This window comes from Hipposideros armiger, unplaced genomic scaffold (genome assembly GCF_001890085.2).
Source record: "Hipposideros armiger isolate ML-2016 unplaced genomic scaffold, ASM189008v1 scaffold_278, whole genome shotgun sequence".
Lineage (NCBI taxonomy): Eukaryota > Metazoa > Chordata > Mammalia > Chiroptera > Hipposideridae > Hipposideros > Hipposideros armiger.
Window position 1 is genome coordinate 181,190 of NW_017731628.1, and position 20,005 is coordinate 201,194.

Consider the following 20,005-nt stretch of genomic DNA (forward strand, 5'->3'; position numbering starts at 1 on the left):
TATAATAAAGTGCACATTTTCTGTAATAAATACATGTTTATAAGATTTGAGTAATTTTACTATTTTGAATTGAGAATTATTTTGTCATCTCATATTTCATATTGTTAATCATATTAATCCTTTGATTGGGAGTTCAGAGTATAATTCTATGGGAAACTAATCCTGTAGGACATGTCAGGTCATGAATTCCAGACATAGAAACCCTATGGGCAAGAACACCCAGAAATCATGGGAGAAAGACTAAACCACTCCAAACTGGTTGCCTTGCTGTTTTGGTTTTGTTTGTTAACATGTTCTGTATACTTTCCCTTTAATCTAAATATATACATTTTAACTCTGACACATATGAGCCCAATTTCACTTATTCAGCTTAACTTTGTAGTATCTTGTTTCTCCTTGAAAATATCCTAATTTTCAATTGAAAAAAATATATATAGTAATATTGTTGATGCAATTTTTCTTTTCATTTTAAGATTTGAGAAACGAATTTATATTCCTCTGCCTGAGGCCCATGCCCGATCCGCAATGTTTAAACTGCACTTGGGGACCACTCAGAACAGTTTAACGGAAACAGACTTCCGAGAACTTGGAAAGAAAACTGATGGTTACTCAGGGGCAGACATAAGTATCATTGTGCGTGATGCGCTTATGCAGCCTGTTCGAAAAGTACAGTCAGCTACTCATTTTAAAAAGGTAAGGATCTTTTATCCATCCTCTCATATATTTTAAAAATCAGATTTCAAGATATATTGTCTTCAAAGAATTTTAGCAAGGTTTTAGTTTTGTTTAATAAATAAATGGATTTACATCATAGATATATTTTTAGTCCATTAAAAATAAGTTCTTGAAAAGATAAGACTGTGGGTAGCGAACACACAATGCAATATACAGATGATGTGTTATAGAATTTTACAGTTGAAACTTTATATAATCTTAATCATTGTCACCTCAATAAATTTAAAAATTTTAAAAATACTATAGCAAAAAAAGAAAAGTTCTCCCATAAAGTTTATTAATTAGCCATTATTAATAGTCCTAAAATCTTTTAAAATGTTCTATGCAGTTATTTTTGCAGTATTTTGTCGATGTAAGTGTAGAAACTTAAATGTATAGTTAATCTCTTTGTAACCAGAACACCTTTGAGCAGAATCTGGTGTGTTTACATCTCATTAACAAAGTAAAATAGCTAACATTGTTTACATATTGCCATGCCCGGCTCTGTGTGCTGTCTTCTGTCTCACTGTTTCATTGGGTCCTCAATGAAAACTACAAGCGGCACGTACAGCCGCCTGTTGATGGTTAACCTGCGATGCAGATGTTCGCATGATTAGCCAGGACTTGGGGGGCAACACAGTTTGCCAGGGTGATTTTTCTCAGGGCAAAGTGTACTTCAGAATCTGAAGTCTCAGCCATTCCGCTCTGTTTTGTCTGCATGAATGAGTTAAGCACACGTGGTTGAGTTGAGAGTTGTATAAAAGGACTTGGTCTTGGGATATCAAATTTAAGTAATAGCAGAGAAGGTAATTTGCCAACCCCGTGTTGAGGACAGCAGTACCCAACATTATTCCTGAATGTAGATGTGAAAATCCTGAAAAACTAGGAGCAAATGTAATCCAGCAACATATGACAAGACTAATCTACCATGACTAAGGTACATGTATGTCTCTTATGTAGCACAATAAAATAAGTTTTTTAAAAAAATGGTGAGCTTGAATTAAAACCTGAATTTGAAGCCTGACTATAACTCTTATATCTTCTTGAGCAAATTACATTATTTATTTAAAGTTCATTTTTATCTTCTCTAAAATAGGGATGATAACAGTACTTTTGAAGTGCTGTTGTGAGAATGAAATAAAGTAACATTCATAAAACACCTATCATGGTACCTTAATAGCCCGGTAAATATTACTCATCTCACCTTCAGCCATTTCATTACTGAGAAATATAGTAGGCTCAGAATCAGGTTTATGCCACAGCCATTGTACTTTTCTCTTACATCGCATTTGCCATTTCCTTTCTTACCCAGAACTTTGCATTCAGTTCCCTGGTACCTCCTGCCAGGAGCTGCTTATATGACACTGCAGCCAGGTCTTGTTGGGAATAAAGGTGCAGCAGCCAAATCCATCCTGACATCAGGCCTTTTGTATCACCGGCTTTGGTGATCCCTTCCTTCATTTTTCAGTTACCAAGAACAGGTTTGCCTGTTTGCTTTTATCAAATGTCTAAAGTACTAATCTGAGCTCAGAGGTAAGCCAGAAAGTACAACAGACACAAAAATAAATAAATGGATTTTATTTATATTTTATATATTTATAATATTTTATATATTTGTATTACATATATTTATAAATAAATAAATGGATTTGTGTAAATAAAAAAGACTCAAAAATCCCTGCAGCTGAAATTTTTGTGAGGAAAGACAGACAAAAAAAACACATGTAATAAGTAAAGTGAGAGTATGTATTTCTCCACACCTGCCTCAGTCCTGAGACAATATTTAAGATAGATTATTGTAAAACAAATATTAAAACAAATACGAAAACAGCTCCCAATTTGATACAAATGTGTTGCCATCTAAATATTTACATATGACTGTCACAAAGGTTCTTATTCTGCATGTTATTTAAATTTGAAATCAGTCATGCATCATAAAATTGCACTGGAATTACACTTAGCATTTAATTTTGTACTTATATTTTAAGGAGGAGTTTTTGTTGAGAGAGACCGAAACATTCAGTAACTTCACACTAATAAACCTTGCAAATATCACAGAAGTTTCTCAGCTGTGGGAAATAGAGAAACTTAATGAGAATTTTTGAGTAGGTCTGTCTTTGGGATTATTACCACTTAAATAAGCATAGGAGGGGAAAAAAAACAAATTGTAGCCATGGGTAACTTTTTTTTTATCTTAACTCATTTCCCCCTGTGATCATATAAGGAAATTTCAAAATACAGAAAAGCATCAAAAAAAAAATTTTAAATCAAGCAAAATTTATCCTCTCACCCAGAGATAACCACTTTTTATTGTATATTCTATTTCTTCTCAAAAGTAAACATTTTGAGGAAATATGCAATAATAGTACATTTTCAAATCTGATAATGGCCTAAATCTTAATATTATTTAATTTGTTCAGATAAATATTCAAGGTTATTGTTTATTCCAGGTTCGAGGACCTTCACGAGCTGATCCTAACAACATAGTAGATGACCTGCTAATGCCCTGTTCTCCAGGTGACCCTGGTGCCATTGAAATGACATGGATGGATGTCCCTGGGGATAAACTTTTGGAGCCAGTTGTTTGCATGGTTTGACATTTTGTTTGATTTTAAGAAAATTTTTTAAAACATTATACTTTGTAATTTGTCACTATACTTTGTAATTTATACTTTATCTTTGTAAAGATAAACATTTTCAGCTATGTAAGTTTAGCTAGAAAAATGTTAAAATGATCAGGCATGCTTATTTAATACTAACAACTTAAAAAGTTGTAAAGATTAATTGAACTTAAAATATAACAAATAATTCTTTAAAACGTTTTCATAGGCTTTGAGGAAAATTTGATTTTAAGTGAATAAGCTTTTCAAAAACACATAGGTTTCTGAGTTTATAAGTCTTATACCTGGGATATCATTAACAAAATGCTAATATGTGTTGCATAAATTGTTGTTCAGACTTAACTTAAACGTAGGGTTGGTGAAAAATTTTTTCCCTGAATCTCATATTTTGTAAAGTATCCAGAAACCCTAATGCATGTATCATAGTATTTGTACTGGTGTTTTTCTATTTTACTTCTCAGGGCTTTGTAAAAAGTTTAAATAATGCAGTGCTTAAAAAACAAAAAAAAATTCTGAAGCAAAATTTTTACTATAAAAAATTATATTTCTGTAGTTCATATTGAAGGAATTAAAATACTTCATAAGGCTTTATTATCTTGTAAAGCATGTTACTTTTAAGGAACTTAACTGTGATCGAAAAGGTACATTTATTATATTTATGTTTTCTTATTGATAACCACTCAGTTAAAAAAATTTTCTGCCTCAGTTAATAGATTTTCAAAGAGCTTTATGTCAATGAACAGTAACTTCCAGAGAAACTTTTACATGATATGTAGACATAGATATATAGACATATGTATACATATATGTATGTGTGTGAACGTGTACACACACACATATATTTATGTGTTAATTAACCATAATGCTTACCTGAGAAGTTATTCAGTACACACACACATATATTTATGCATTAATTAACCATAATGCTTACCTGAGAAGTTATTCAGAAACTTTTTTGTTTCAATTCTTGATTTATTAAAATTTTGGTTCTTTTGAGCATTTTCCATACTACTTTACGATAGACATAGCCATAGATTAGAACTTAATTTTTTAATGACTCTCCAATATTAGCATATTTTCTAACCAGTTTGATCTTAATTTTTTAACAAGTAGTTAAAAATTCTGATTAGTTGATTTTGTTTAAATCATGTTCTGTTTCACATAAGCGTAAGTGAATGACTATATTCCTTTTGAATTGCAGTTGGAAAACTCTCTTGATTAAGGAAAAAAACAGATAAGGCCAGAAAAATCAGGGACGCATTTTGGAGGGTCTTGATCCTCAGGCTAAGAGGACTGACTGCTTCTGATGGGTAATGAGGAGCTACTGAAGGTTGTGACCAAGACAGGGCAAGTCATTGAAAGTTTCTATGCAAAGGAATAACATGGTCAGAGCCATCCTTTAGAAGAACAAGAGTTTATTGTCGGTAGCTTATGGCACACTGCAAATACTCAGACTTACCAAGTGGAAGTAATGATAATACAGTGATTAAATCTGTTACTAATCATCCTCCCCTCTTTTTCCCTGACAGTCGGACATGTTACGGTCACTGTCTAGCACAAAACCCACAGTCAATGAACACGACTTGTTGAAATTAAAGAAGTTTACAGAAGATTTTGGCCAAGAAGGCTAAACCAAAGACAACGAGGGTGACGTTTACCGTGTGTGTTCTTTCTTTTGTAGGTATTTTTGCCTTTCTTGGATGGCATTCAGATTATTTCCAGTAAAACACTTTTACCACAGGGAAATAGAGATCTCACTTCAGTGTTCCTTTAAATTTTATATGTAATTTTGCTCCATTACCAATTAAATGCTCCTGTTAACAAAAACTATAAAATAATGAGTTGAGGAAATGTGTGTTATATGAATGGCAAAGAATAGAAATTACCCAGTAAAAAGAGGATTAAAATTGATTAAGGTACAGATTTTTTAAATTGTTGTGAATAGTGGTCTTTGTAAAGAGCTTTTATCTTTTTTTTTTTTTACTAAAATGAGATAGGGCTGACTTCATATTTTGAAAAAAATTTTAAGCATTCTCATCAATGTAAATTTATTTACTTTATTAAAAATTAAAAATGATAGAATCTATACTCTCAGGGATGCGTGATGAAACAGCATAGAGAGAGCACTGTGATTGGACTTGAAAGATTATGAATTGTGTTCTGGCCAAGGCTTTTACTGATTTTTGATAAGTTGACATTTTCTTTGTGTAGATTTAAATAATTTCTTTAAAGGCAGCAAGCTTTTATATTTAACTAAATAACACCATTCACTGTGCAATCTCAAGACAAAGACTTTCTAAATTAGGCATTGTCTTTATCTTGAAGGGGAAAATTGTCTATTTCAGTCAGTGTCTTTTTGTAGCCAGATAGACCAAAACTGATAGTGAATAAATATGTCCTTTTTAAATAACTACCATGAAATACTGTAATGGGATCTTTTGCTAAAAGGAATGGCCTCCCTTTGGATTATGGGGAGTTTCTTGTGTGTGATATGGGGGTGTGCGTGTACATATATATATATATATATAATTTTTTTTTAATATAGCAAGGGTCTTATCTTTTACCTTTTTAAGTTCAGGGAACAGTTTGTCCTGGCTACACATGTTATCAGTGTAACGCTTCATGAAGCTTTAGAAATGAGCTGTGGTTCATTAAATAATAAAATACAAACATGATTATGTTACTTTAATATCTTCAAATAAAAAATCTGACGGTGTGTGTTACACACTTTAGCATTAACATTAAGTTGTGCCTTCTACATTTGCATTGGCTATTCATGCAAAGGGTTATTAAGTTAGTTAGAATGAGGTAGATTCCTTAATCATTATGAAGTTCTACCTTGCAAATACTATAGGATGACTTGCATTTTAAAGTATATTTGCACATTTACATATTACTCAATATGGTTGCCTTTGGTTGTCTGTACAGATTGTTTTTGTTGATATTAAATGGAAATCATAGTCCTGAAACATGCTGTTCTTATGTGGAGTAAATTGATATAATGTACTGTTGGCTATATTCTGTGTGTGCTTCTTTATTTTGGGATCTTCTGTGTAGGAGAAAATATATCTACATTGATTAGATACAAAAAACTTTTTAATTATTAAGATTGTATACATGAAAATCCTGTTCTTCAACAACTTTTATGCAAAGGTTGGGAATTAACTTGGTAAACCAGTGCTGAATTGTTTGTGGATGTCTTATAATTTTTTTTTTTTCTTTTCGTTTTCGTTTTGTTTTGTTTTTTTAGCTGAGCCATCCTGCTACCTGTTGGCAGCTCAGCGGCAGCTCAGCTCGGGCTGGGAATCGAACTGGCGATCCTGTTGCTCAGAGCTCACACTCTTGAGCAAGCTTTTAACCAACTGAGCCACTCGGCTGGCCCTATAAGATAATTTATGTACTTTATTGGCACCAGAATTATATGGTATTGCTATTATATCAGGAAAATTAACATAATTATATTATTATTATATATACCAGTTAAAATCCACAATTTTTTTGTGAATCCAGAATTTGATTTGAGGAAGGTTTTACTTAAATTGATCAAATGTGTGACCAAATGGTATGCAAGTATATTGTTGGTGATAAGTGGATACTTTATCTCACTTAATTCTTATATGTGCTTTGAGAACTGTGTCTCAGTATCCATATCACTTCTAGCCATAGCCCCATTTCCTACATTTTTGGTTTGAAAACTATTTCTGGAATCTAATAATTTTAGACTTATTTTAGAATGGTAGAACGTAGACCATTTCCATGTGTTCTTTATGGACAAAGGAACTGAAATGTTCAAGCTCTGTCTTGACCTTGACCATTGTGAAATTTGGGGTAGATGTTTTCTGAGCCAACAAGAAAACCCCATTTTAGAATCTTTATGAACTATACCTTGGATGTTTAAGAACATTTTTTTCTCAGCCCGAAAACTAGCGACCTTCATTATAAAGTGTTTCAATAGAAAATTGACTTTTGCTTTCACTGTCGTCTACAGGCAGAAAAACAGAATAACTATATTTGGTTATTAATGTGAAGTACCATTTAGCCATTTGCCACTGCATTGTTAAGAAATTGAGGCATACCTCCCCAACAGTGTTGCCATAAAGGTTGGTTGACACTTGCAAATGAAGCAACTGGAGTGCCCAGGATGGACAGGTGTTATCTCAACTTTTATGAGCTTCTAAAGATGCCACCAGCTTTCCTACCTTCATACCTCATTTATGCCATTCTGTTATTCTAATACAGTGACCTTCTTTTCTCTACTAGTCTAAATCCCATTATTTCCATTAAGATTTAGCAATTTAAAAAATAAAATAAGGGGCAGCCAGTTAACTCAGGTGGCTAGAGTGCAGGCTCATAACACCCAGGTTGCCGGTTCGATCCCCACATGGGCCAAGGAGCTGCACCCACCACAACTAGATTGAAACAACTACTTGACTTGGAGCTGATGGGTCCTGGATAAACAAACTGTTCCCCAATAAAAATTTCTTTAAAAAATAAAAATAAAAACTAAAATGTAAAAAAAAGATTTAGCTCATACCCTGTATAATCTCTTCCAGGAAGAATTCCTAAACTATCCAATTCTACCTTTGGATTTCTTTAGCACTAAGCTAACTACTATCTTAAGATTTTTCTCTAAATTCCAGGCACATTCTCTTAATCTTGTTTAGATCATTTACATTGTAAGCTCTTCAAAGAGTTACATTTTCCCTTGCAATTAGCATAGTATTAGACAATACTTATTAGGCATTTAATAAAGGCTTGAAAAAATAAGGGACTTATATCCTTATTTTAATCTACTTCTTGGATTGTCTGTGAGACTTTATAAAATAGATAATTTACAGTGGCTTTGTTCTTCCTAGTCTAGTGAGGTTGTGATAAGTTTCAATCTTGGTTGTTGGGAACTGAAATCAGAGGTGTGGCAGCGCAGCCCATACTGGCCCTTAAGATCCCACCTGTGCGTTCAGTGACCTGTTGGCTTAAATCTGCCATGGTGGGAATAGTTATACTACAGAGATCAGCAAGTTTCCGTTAACACGATACTGTGTAAAGCAAGGACTGTCTGTAGTTTTAAATTGAAAAGTTAATATTATGTACTGCATTTGCAAAAATAAAGGAGAAAAATTATATTATCTTTAAAGACTCAAAACATTTTTTAAAATTCAGCACTCATTTATGAATTTTTTTAAAAGCTTCACAAATTAGGACTAGAAGGGGGGTTCTTAATTTAATAAAGAGCATCTACCAAAACAAAAATTACAGCAAGCACCATACTTAATTATGAATTATTGAAAACTTTACTCCCCAGAGATCAGGAAGAAGACAAAGGTGCTTGCTATCACCACTCCTTTTCAACTTTGTACAGGAGATTCTAGCCAGTGCAAGAGAAGTAAATAAAAAGTTTAGGGATAAAAAAGGAAGGAACAAAATTGTCATTCTCAGAAGACACAATTGTGTATGTAGAAAATTGAAATCAATGTAAACTTAGAATCTGAATTTAACAAGCTTACAGGACACAATATTAATAAATGAAAATTATTGTATTCTGTATTCTAGTAACAATTAGACATTGAAATTATAAAAACAATACCCATTACAATAGCATTAGAAAGCATCAAATAACTCAAAATAAATCTGAAAGATTTGCAAGACCTCCACATAGAAAACTATGAAACACTACTCAGCCAGCCCTAACCAACACCAGACAGAATATTAATATATCTGTTTCCTGTGTAACAATCCACTGAAAATCAGTGACTTAAAACACTGTTCTACCTTATGACTGGTATTTATACAGCGCTCCCTGGAGAGGACTTGCCTCTGCTTCACAGGGTGTTGGGAAGGGCAGGTTGCCCAGAGCTGAAGAACCCAAGATGGGCTTCCCTCACCTGTCTGGTGCCCCCAGCTGGGCTGGCTGAGCTTTTCTCCTTCATGTGGCCTGGTCTCATTCAGCATTCCAGCCTGAGTTTCTTCACTTGGCAGCTTAATTTCAAGAGGGTAAAAAGAGAAGGTTCAAGGCCTCTTCAGGACTAGGCCCAGAAATAAGGAAACCCCACTTCTACCACGTATTGGTCAAACCAAGTCAGAAGGCCAGTCCAGATTCAAGGGGTGAAAAGGGTATTCTACCTCAGCATATGCAAACAGGAATGGGAGAAATTGTTGGTGACAATCTACTGACATTTCAAAGTGTCACTCCCAGATTATTTGCTCACTGCATAGGAGAACATCTTTACAAAGGAGAGAGATGTTTGTCACCTTACCCCAGACATCAAATTGAGCATCATAGCGGACAGCCTGGCATTATGCACAACCGGTGGGATGCAGTACAAAATATACTTAGTGCTCCTACCCAAAAGTGTAATCTGAATCAAGCCATAGACCTAAGTGATAAGTGACAGGAAATTCAAGGGACAGAGAAATCAACATGAGGAACCAATCAGTCAAAAGAAAAGAAAGGGCATCTACTAGACAACTGGCCTGGTCTCCAAAAAGGCAGTGCCACTAAACAAAAATAAATACAAAGGTTGAGGGACTCTTCTAGATTAAAAGAAACTGAAGATACATAACCTCGTAACCCACTGCAGTATGCGAACCTTAATTGGAATCTGGCTGAGGGAAAAACAACTGTAAAAAACAATTTGGAGATAACGAAATATGAACTATCAATAGATATCAGATAATATGGAATTGTTATGAATTATCTTGGGTGTGATAATGGTACTGTGGTTTTATTGGTGTGAATTGTACCCTTATCCTTAGATGACACATCGTGAAGTATGCACACACAGGGATGAGGGAGGAAGTCCAGTGATGCCCACAACTTTGAAATTGTACAAACACTTCCCCCACACACAAAAAGCAACTGTGACTTGACTAAATATTGGGCCTTCGGAAAAGTCATGATGCATGTTTGCAACAGATGGCACTAGTTCATTCTTGGAAGTACTAGAGTCATTCGCATCTATGTTATTGCTATGTCATTTGACAGCTGACAGTTCTTAGTTCATTCTTGGAAGTACTAGAGTCATTCGCATCTATGTTATTGCTATGTCATTTGACAGCTGACAGTTCTAGCTTCATTCTAAAAAAAAAACAGCGGTTTGGTTGAGTTTTGGAGATTTTACAACAAGTTGAAGATGGAAGGCCAAACTGCATTTTTGCCATATTTTACTGTTTTATTTCCATAAAGGGAAGAGTGCACATCAAGCTTGTGAAAAGTTGCATCAAGTTTACGGTGACAATGCTCAACAAGAACGTCAGTGCCAACGATGGTTCACGAAATTCTGTGCTGGTGATTTTGATCTCAACGATGCTCCCAGGTCAGAGAGGCCCACCGAGGTTGATGACAACAAAATAAAAGCATCGATCGAGTCAAACACATGTTACACAACATGAGAGATTGCAGAAACATTGAACATCCATCATTCAAGCATTCACAACCACCTGAAGAAGCTGGGATACGTAAGCAAGCTTGATATTTGGGTTCCACATGAACTCAAAGAAGTTCATTTGGTGGCGCGTATAAACATCTGCAATATGCTCATTAAGTGGGAGGAAAAAAATCCTTTTTTGAAGCGACTGATAACTGGTGATGAGAAGTAAATTATTTATAGCAAAGTGGTGCACAAACGGTCTTGGTCTCAATGTGATGATTTGCCTCAAACGACATCGAAAGCAGACATTTATCGGAGGAAGGCTGTGCTCAGTGTGGTGGGATTTTAAAGGTGTCGTGTTTTTTGAGCTCCTATCAAGGAACCAAACAATCAATTTGAATGTGTACTGTCGGCAATTGGACAGTTTGAACGAATCCATCATCCAGAAACGTTCAGAGCTTGTTAATTGTAAAGGAGTGTGTTCCATTGTGACAACATGAGACCACGCACAAGTTTGATCACCCGTCAAAAATTATTGGAGCTTGGATGGGATGTGTTGCCACACCCACCATACTCGCCTGACCTTGCGCTGTCAGACTTCCATGTGTTTCGCTGTCTTCAAAACTCCTTGCGTGGTATAACATTCAATTCAGATGAGGCTGTAAATCAGCACCTTGTTCAGTTTTTCGCAAATAATGACAGGTCCTTCTATGAACGAGGAATTATGAAGCTCACTGAAAGATGGCAAAAGGTTATCGAACAAAACGGGCAATATATCACTGATTGATGTTTGTTTTTTTTTTTTTTTAAGATTTTTATTGGGGATTTGGGGGATGGGAACAGTGCTGGGGAATTGGGGGAAGGGGAAAAACAAGTTGCTGTCATTTTGTTCTTCACTCTAGTTGTGGAGGACGTTGCTTCACTGGCCCAAGTTAGCACCATCATTGCGCTCTTCCCAGGCGAGGTGCATCAGTCGCCGGTTTCTGGATGGCCGCTCACTGCGGCTGCTGGCTGCTCACGCTGGCTGCTGGCTACACACGGTAGCCCATGGCAACCCACTGCCACAGGGGCTGCAGCCTACACCGTCGCCGGTGACTCACGGCAGCCCAGCTCCAGGTTGAGCTGTTGTTCAGCATCTTAGCTGTGGAGGGCAGTGTCACTGGCCCTCATATGTGGGATCCCAAGCCAGTTATTAACCATCGCGTCACTCAGCCGGCCCTGATGTTTGTTCTTTATATAAATAAATGACCTTTGAAAAACATAGACAAAATACATTATGACTTTTCTGAAGACCCAATAAATAAGACTAGAAGACTTAAGGATCATTTCTGGAGGAGATGTAACTTGGAGCCAATTAAAAAAACACGCAGTGGTGGAATCCAGGACTGTGATCTTGATATTTCCCAAGCACTTAACAAAGATCCACAGATCATCTATGAACAAGGTCATGGGACTGTCCTTGTTATATACAACCGAACACCATTTTGGCTGTAATGGCAAGACATTTGAATGTAGGTATTCTTGATATGGAAGCAGTTGTATCTTAGAAAGTTGCTGGAACTCTTAAGACTTATATCCTATTTTCCCAAAGACTTACATAAAATTGTCAGTGGATTCTTAAATTATTTATGGCCTTAGACATCATACAAGTACATTGCAATTAAGAACACAAAAGCCTTTTGACATTACAATGTGGGATGTCTTAGGCCATGGGTGATGTTAAAATGGTATGGCGTGAGCACAGCACTGGCTGGTCAGAATGGCTGTCTGCTGTCAACAGCCATTACTCTCCAAGGAGATGTATCTAGAATCTTAATATGAATAACACACATACCTTTCCTTTAGAGACCAAACATTAGTTCTTACAGAGTCCTGCTACAAGTTGGACTACAAAGCAGAGAAAACCCTTTGGCAATGTTTGTGTTACTTTAAGGGATGTTGAGATTGTACACACTACTGGCAAGCCTGAATGTCAGTTCACAAATTGCAGTAGGCAAAAAATATATTTCTACAGTGTTATAAAATCAAACCCAAATCTGCTCTGCTGTCAGGAAAATCACTATTAGTGTTTATTAGACCTCTTCCTCAAAGGATTGTAGTCAAGTCCAAGAGGCTTCCACAGTGCTCGGAACAGGAGATAAATCTAGTCCATCAAGTCTGTTGCTGACATCTGTGGTGGTCACATCCGTAGATGTCTCTTGACTCCCTTTCCATGCCAAGGAAGGCAGTATGAGAATCTGCCTAGACTGGGAACCTCAGTGACAGCCCATCTGAGGTTTGGACATGGGAGGAGTGAGTGACTCCAACCCTCAGACGTCGTGAGGTGACAAGTTGTCCCCATTCCTGCTGATAGCCTACAAAATCTCTGCTCTGAAACAATCTCTTCAGTGACATGAGAGATTAGGATTTGTTGGGAGGAAGAGCCAGAAGAAAAACTATTTTACAGGTGATTATGCTTTTGCCTGTTTCCACAATGAATGGGAAGCCTGCTGCCTTCACACTACAGGAGAAGAGAGAATACAGAGAGAAAAAAATAATATCTTAATAACCCTGCCATGTGTTATGAGGTCATCCCAAGAAGATGCCATGAGGAAAGTCTAGTCAAAAACAGCTCTCTCTCTGAATGATAGAATTATTACTCATTTTAAATTCATTTTCTTTCAAAATTTTATGAAACAAGCATTTATTTTATTGGGGATTATTGGGGAACAGTGTGTTTCTCCAGGACCCATCAGCTCCAAGACAAGTAGTTTCAATCTAATTGTGGAGGGCACAGCTCAGTGGCCCATGTGGCGATCGCACCAAGCAACCTTGGTGGTGTGAGCCTGTGCTCTAACCAACTGAGCTAACTGGCAGCCCCAGCATTTATTTTTTTATTGTGGTAAAATATACATAACACAATTTACCACATTTTTCTACTTCGAAGTGTACAATTCAGTGGCATTGAGTATATTCACAATGTTGTGGAAGCATCACCACTCTCCATTTCCACAACTTTCATCAACCCAAACAAACTCTGCCCATTAAATAATAAGCCCCATTTTCTCCTCCCTCCAGCCCCTGGTAACCACTATTCTACTTCCTTTCTCTGTGAATTTGCCTGTTCTAAGTACCTCGTATAAATGGAATCATAGAGTGTTGCCCTTTTGTATCTCACTATTTCACTTGACATAATGTCTTCATGGTTCACTCACATTGTGTATCAGAGCTTCATTTTTTCCAAGCTGAGTAATATTCCATTGTGTGTATACACCGCATTTCGCTTATCTGCTCATGGACACTCGGCACTGTTTCCACCTTTTGCCCATTGTGAACGATGCCCCCAGGAACATTGGTATGCAGGGGTCTGTTTGAGTCTCTGCTTTCAGTTCTTTAGGGTATGTGTAGACTCAGGAGTGGCACGCGGTAACTGTGTTTAACTGGGAGGAACCACCGAATTGTTTTCCGTAGCGACAGCACCATTGTACGTTCCTGCCAGCCAAGCACGTGGGTTCCCGTTTGTCCACATGCTCACCAGCGCTTGTTATTGCCCATTTTTGTTTTGCTTGTTTTTTTAGAATAGCCTCCCTAAAGGAGGGGATGTATATTTGCTATTCTTAAAATCAGAAAGAATGTTGTAATCACGATATATAGACCAAGAACAAGGTGGTCGCCTGCGTCAGGGTGATGGCAGCAGGGACGTAACCGCATTATGAACCTCTGTTATTTGTTCAGGTTGTTGAATTATGACAGTCTTTACAACAATTTTGATATTTTTTTCATCATGCACTTTTTTGCATTTTAAAAAAATATTGTCTGAAAATATTATCTTACTGAATTTTTTGGCCTCTGCTTAAACTCTCTGCATGAGTCAGGTGCCTCAATCACTTCACCCTCGTCCTGCCATGTTTCTAGACTGGAACCACAGTTGGAGTTACAAGAAACACGGTCAGACTTACTTGACTAGGGTTCTTTTTTGCTAAATCTAGGAAATTAATTGCCACACATATTTGACACTATAGCTTTTGAGACGAGTTCCTGCTGATGTTTAGGATAGGGCCAGTTAGTACTACAAGTAGCAACAAAGAGTCATCATTTGGGATTTTCAAAATGATGCTTGACTTATACCAAAAGTAAGCTTTTTTGTAGTTGAGTCTAAAAATCTAGCCAGGTTTATTTTTCCTTTTCTTTTGTATAATTCAAATGCAGAGCATTGGAGGAAAGTACAAATTTCATCTAGGTTTCATAATACCTAGGAAGGGAAGTTGCCGAGATAAGGGTCAGGTGATACAAGTTGCTGTTACAAGTCGCGTCTCCAGGAGCCAACAAGAATGATGGTGGAGTGATTTTGAAGAAATGAATACCAAAATATTTGTACTCATTTTATTTGAAAGACAATTTGGTTTGTAGTCACAACTGACAGTGAAGTGTCTAAACCGTAGTGTGTCATTATTAAGGAGGTGTACTAACAAAATCCTCAAAACAAGTAGAATTTACAATAAACTATAAAGAAATAAGTTCAAACCAAAAGAACTTGAAGGAAGTTCTCACTTGAAGGAAAACCAGGTTATAAAGCCAGTGTAGGCAACTAAACATTAGGGCTTTGCAGATTTTTAAATAGAACACCTTTTTGCTAATACTAGAAACCCATATGATTTTTTTTTTTGGCGGGGCAGGGAGACTGTGTTTTTCCAGGACCCATCAGCTTAAAGTAGTTGTTTCAATCTAGTCACATCTCAGTGGCCCACTTTGGGATCAAACTGGCAACCTTGGTGTTATGAGCACTGTGCTCTAACCAACTGAGCTAACTGGTCACCTGAAACCCATATGCTTTTGCTGAGACATCAGGGTAGGACTGCCTCAGATGCGGAGTGGAAATGTTAGGTGACTGCATTAAAGAAGGTAGCTGGAAGACCATTTTCCAGTAAACCACAACTTGACATTCAGGAATTGAATACCAATTCATAGAAGAAGTAAAGCTAGCTAGGTCCTTTAATTGTAACTCAATGAATGCACAGATATTGGTAAAAGGGCAATTCTTTTAGTGTATATGCAATGTTGACATGAAAGAAAAATTCTTTATTTCCAGTTTCATTGCTGACAAACACAACTAGCTCTGAGCTTTATAAAACTAGGAAGAATTCCTTTGTCAACCGATGTGCTTGGTGTTTACGTTTGATGCAGGAAAGTGTTCTGTAGAGCAGGTGCCATGTCTGGACATCATGCTGCCTAGTTACTTTGATAAGGAGCTTGTGCCAGAATGTAAATCAATGCACTGTCACCTTCTTTGCTATGAAACATAGGCTTTAGTGAAATAGTAAAATTTATGGATTCCATTAACACTTACAAGTTAAATGTGACATTATTTAATGGCATGATGCCTTGTCAGCCAGGGCAGACATAACAAAATTTATTTCTCATAGTTCTGGAGACTGGAAGTCCAGGTACAAGTAGATTCAGTTTCTCGTGAGGGCTCTGTTCTTGGTTTTCAGAAAACTGCCTTCTTGCTGTGTCTGCACACCTTCCAGGGCCTTGATCTTGGACTTCCCAGCCTCTAGAACTGTGAGAAATAAATTTCTATTGTTTACAAGCCACCCAGCATATGGTATTGTGTTACAGCAGCCTGAACAGACTAAAATAATAGCCTTCATACTTTCCTCAAGAAGCACTCGTGGGAAAAATATTTCCTTAATTATTACATGTTCAGTGAGTGAAATACAGATTAGCTGGATATAAAACCTTGGCTCAACATTCTTTCCTTGAGAATTTTATAGGATTTTTGTCATTATTATCGCATGTTTGTTACTGTGGAGAAATCTGAAACTAGCCTGATTTCCTTTCCAAGTAAGTGACCTCAGATAGATGATAGATAGATAGATAGATAGATGATAGATACATGTTTTTTTGTTTTTGGTTTTGTTTTGTTTTTGCCTGTCTGACCAAAGTCATTCTTTTAAAATTCAATGTTTTTTCTAAAGGTTTTAGTTTTACATTTAAGCCCATGATCCCTTCTGTATTAGTCAGGGTTCTCCAGAGATACAAAACCAATAGAAGATATAACATATCATCTTATAGATGTTAGAGATACATTCTAATGGGGACGGCAGTGCCCAGAAGAATTTCATAATAAAATGGAACTGGTTTTGTAGGAACATGCTACCAGGAAATGCAAAGGGTAAACATGTTCACAAGCAGACTCTTTGCCTACAGCCGACTTTGGAACCACCTAAGGAACTGCTGGACCTGGAGCCACTGGGCTCCTTGGGTAGTGTCCTATGACCCCCCGCCCCCCCCCCAAAAAAAAAAGAGCTGCTTGGTTTATGGATGTCAGTTGCAAGGAAAACGGGCAGCATCCTGTTTGGAAGGCTGCCACTCTGACTGAAGAAGGTAAAAACAAATCAGCTAAGTTGACTGAATTACATACTGTTAGTCCCTGTGTTTGGGTTTTGAACCAGTGGCTAATGGCCTGGCCATATGGTTAGGCGGAAGAACGATGGGAAACTATGAAGCCTGTAGGGGGCACGGCTGTATGGAAATCACTATGGAAATTCAAGGGAGTACCTTAAAGTAGGGTGTTACTGGTCACCAGAAGAACTTCTAGGATCAGAAGGTAACTGGCACCAGCAAGTAGATATCCTGGTGTGCTCACTTGAGGTGGCCACCTGGGTCCATGAAATGAGTGGATATGGGGGCTGCAGCCACGCAGAGATGGGATGAATCTAGACATAGTCCTCTTGTTCCCTCTGGGGCACGAAATGCCAATAAGAACTTTTCTGTCTGCCAACAAGAACGACAGAGGCTGCAGATGGCTATGGGGCAGATTCCCCAAAGGGAAGGTCTGACACGGAGCTGGCGGTGGACTGATGCTGGCAGCCTTGGAAGCCTACAAATGGACCTTGACAGGAATAGACACACTCTGGACTGGGCACTGCATGCCAAGTGATAGATGCAATGCTCAAAATACTGTAAAATGACTGAACCTGAAGATACTGTGCTAATTTGGACTTCCGAGTTAAGTTTCTTCAGACCTAGAGGCACATTTGACAGCCCAGACGTCCAACAATGGGCAAAGAGCTACGTCAAATGGACGTAGCATGTTGCACATCATGTTCAGAGTAAAGGTCTAATAGAGATTTGCAACAGGCAATTGAAACGGGAGAGAGGAAGAGAAAGGCCTGAAGGGCTGACTTACATGCTTTGATGAGTGTGCACTCACACTCAGCATGAGGGACCAAGGAAGGGTCCCCACTAGGTAGGTTCTTCCACTTTTCAGGGGGACCTGGACGAGAAGGGGTGGGGGAAGGATGCTGGTATGACGACGTAGTTCTTCTTACAGGGGAAAATGGTGGTATGACTATACTTTTCTCTTTTTTCTCCACAGCACCTCAACTTTCTTTTTTTCTACCTGATACACTGATACGGTATAACACAGGCATTGTCTTACCAGTGAGGTGGCAATGCCAATACTGATGGTCAAGTCTATAGGGAAATTGAGTTAAGATCCTCCAATTCCTACTCAGTGTGGACTGCCTCTTCCATGTTAGGCATCTATTTGTTTTGCTGTAGGAGGGCATTGGACAAAGGCCAGGTGGTGGCCTGTACAGTCAAGAATTTGGCCTTGCCCAAACAGAAGGTTTGGCCTTTGACTTTGGCTTCTAGGAGATCATCTATGTGGCTCCTGATACAAGTGTCTTTGTTTAGATGAGGGCTGGCCAAACTGGATTTTAAGGTGGGGGCTGGCCATGCCAGAAAGACCAACCGTGTGATTTAGGTGGAAGCTTTGTACCATGCATTCTCAGTTGACCTGGAGACTGAGTTCAGCCACATGGACAATTGATCAATCAATCAATCTTATATAATGAAGCCCCAATTAAAACACTGGACACCAGATGAACTTCCCTGGTTGGCAGTACTCCATGCAGAGTGTCACTCACCAGTGTTGGGAGGGTCGCACATCCTGATTCCATGGGAGATGACAACAGGCTTTGCATTTCGAGCCCTCCAGACTTTTCCAGTGCACTGTTTCCCTTAGCTTTGTCATAACCCATAACCATGAGTGTAACAGCTCTCAGTGAGTTGTGTGAGTCCTTCTAGAGAATTATCAAAACTGAAGGTGGATGGGCTGGCCGAGTGGCTCAGTTGGTTAAGAGCATGAGCTCTGAGCAACAGGGTCACCGGTTCGATCCCCACATGGACCAGTGAGCTGCACCCAAGCTGAGCTGCCACTGAGCTGGTGAGAGTGCGTGCGCTTAGCAGCAAGGTTGCCAGTTCAACACCCATATGGGATGGTGGGCTGTGCACCCCCCGCAACTAAGATTGAACACACGGCACCTTGAGCTGAGTAGCTGCGAGCTGCCAATGGGCGGATGGGCCGATGGGCAGCCAGGTGGCTGGATGGCTCAGCGTGCAACAAGGTTGTTGGTTCAACTCCCGCATGGGATGCTGGACTACGCCCCACCGCAACTAGATTGAAAGTAGCGACTGGACTTAGAGCTGAGCTTGCACCCTCCACAACTAAAGATTGAAGGACAACTTGACCTGGAGCTGATGGGTCCTGGAAAAACACAGTGTTCCCCTTCCCCAATTCCCCAATAAAAGTCTTAAAAAAAAACTGAAGGTGGTTTGGGAACCCCCAAACTTGCAATTGGTGTCAGACATCTTGGGGACTGTGCCCTCAAACCTCACAATTTGGCTAACTGGGCAATAAATTAATAAAGAAAAACTCAGATCAATTCCTTTGCTCCTGAGATTGGTATTTCTAAAAACAACAAAACGGACAAACAAAAATATGTGCCTTATGCAAGTCAAAATCACAATGAAATGTCATTTCACACCCACTAGGAAGGCTGTAATTAAAAAGACAGATGATAAGTGTTGGTGAGGCTGTGGAGAAATTGGAACTCTCATACAGTTACTAGGAATGTAAAATGGTGCAGCTGCTTTGGAAAACAGTCACGCAGTCCTGGTGAAACATAGGTACCATAGGATTGTCTATGTAGGAATGTCCAAACCTATAGACAATTTTTATAAAAATTTATTTGAGCCAAACAGAGGATTTGCCTGGAAGCAAGATCTCAGCACTCTAGATAAATGCTTCCAAGAAATGACACTTTGCAGCTTCATTTATGCATTTGGAAGGAAGGAAGATTGCATGAAGAAGACAGAAGCCAAGTTTGGGATCGGATTACAGGATAGTTCAGATTATGCGCTCTCTTGTGGGTGGTCACTCTTTAGGAGACAGAAAAGAGGCATTTCAAAGGTGTGTAAACCTAGGTGCGCAAGAACAATAGACAGGGTTTGCTTAAGGCAAAGGTAAGACTTTCA

At 38.1% G+C, this 20,005-nt stretch overlaps 1 protein-coding gene across 1 annotated transcript in view; it reads left to right on the plus strand.

Moving 5' to 3' along the window:
* VPS4B (vacuolar protein sorting 4 homolog B) overlaps positions 1–6,353 on the plus strand; it is a 29,895-nt gene extending 23,542 nt beyond the window's left edge. Inside the window, exons 9-11 of the mRNA XM_019657718.1 lie at positions 474–693; positions 3,165–3,305; positions 4,865–6,353. Coding sequence (XP_019513263.1) covers positions 474–693; positions 3,165–3,305; positions 4,865–4,966 — 463 coding nt within the window. The 3' untranslated portion in view covers positions 4,967–6,353. The remainder of the gene's footprint in view (positions 1–473; positions 694–3,164; positions 3,306–4,864) is intronic.
* Positions 6,354–20,005: the final 13,652 nt, after the last annotated feature.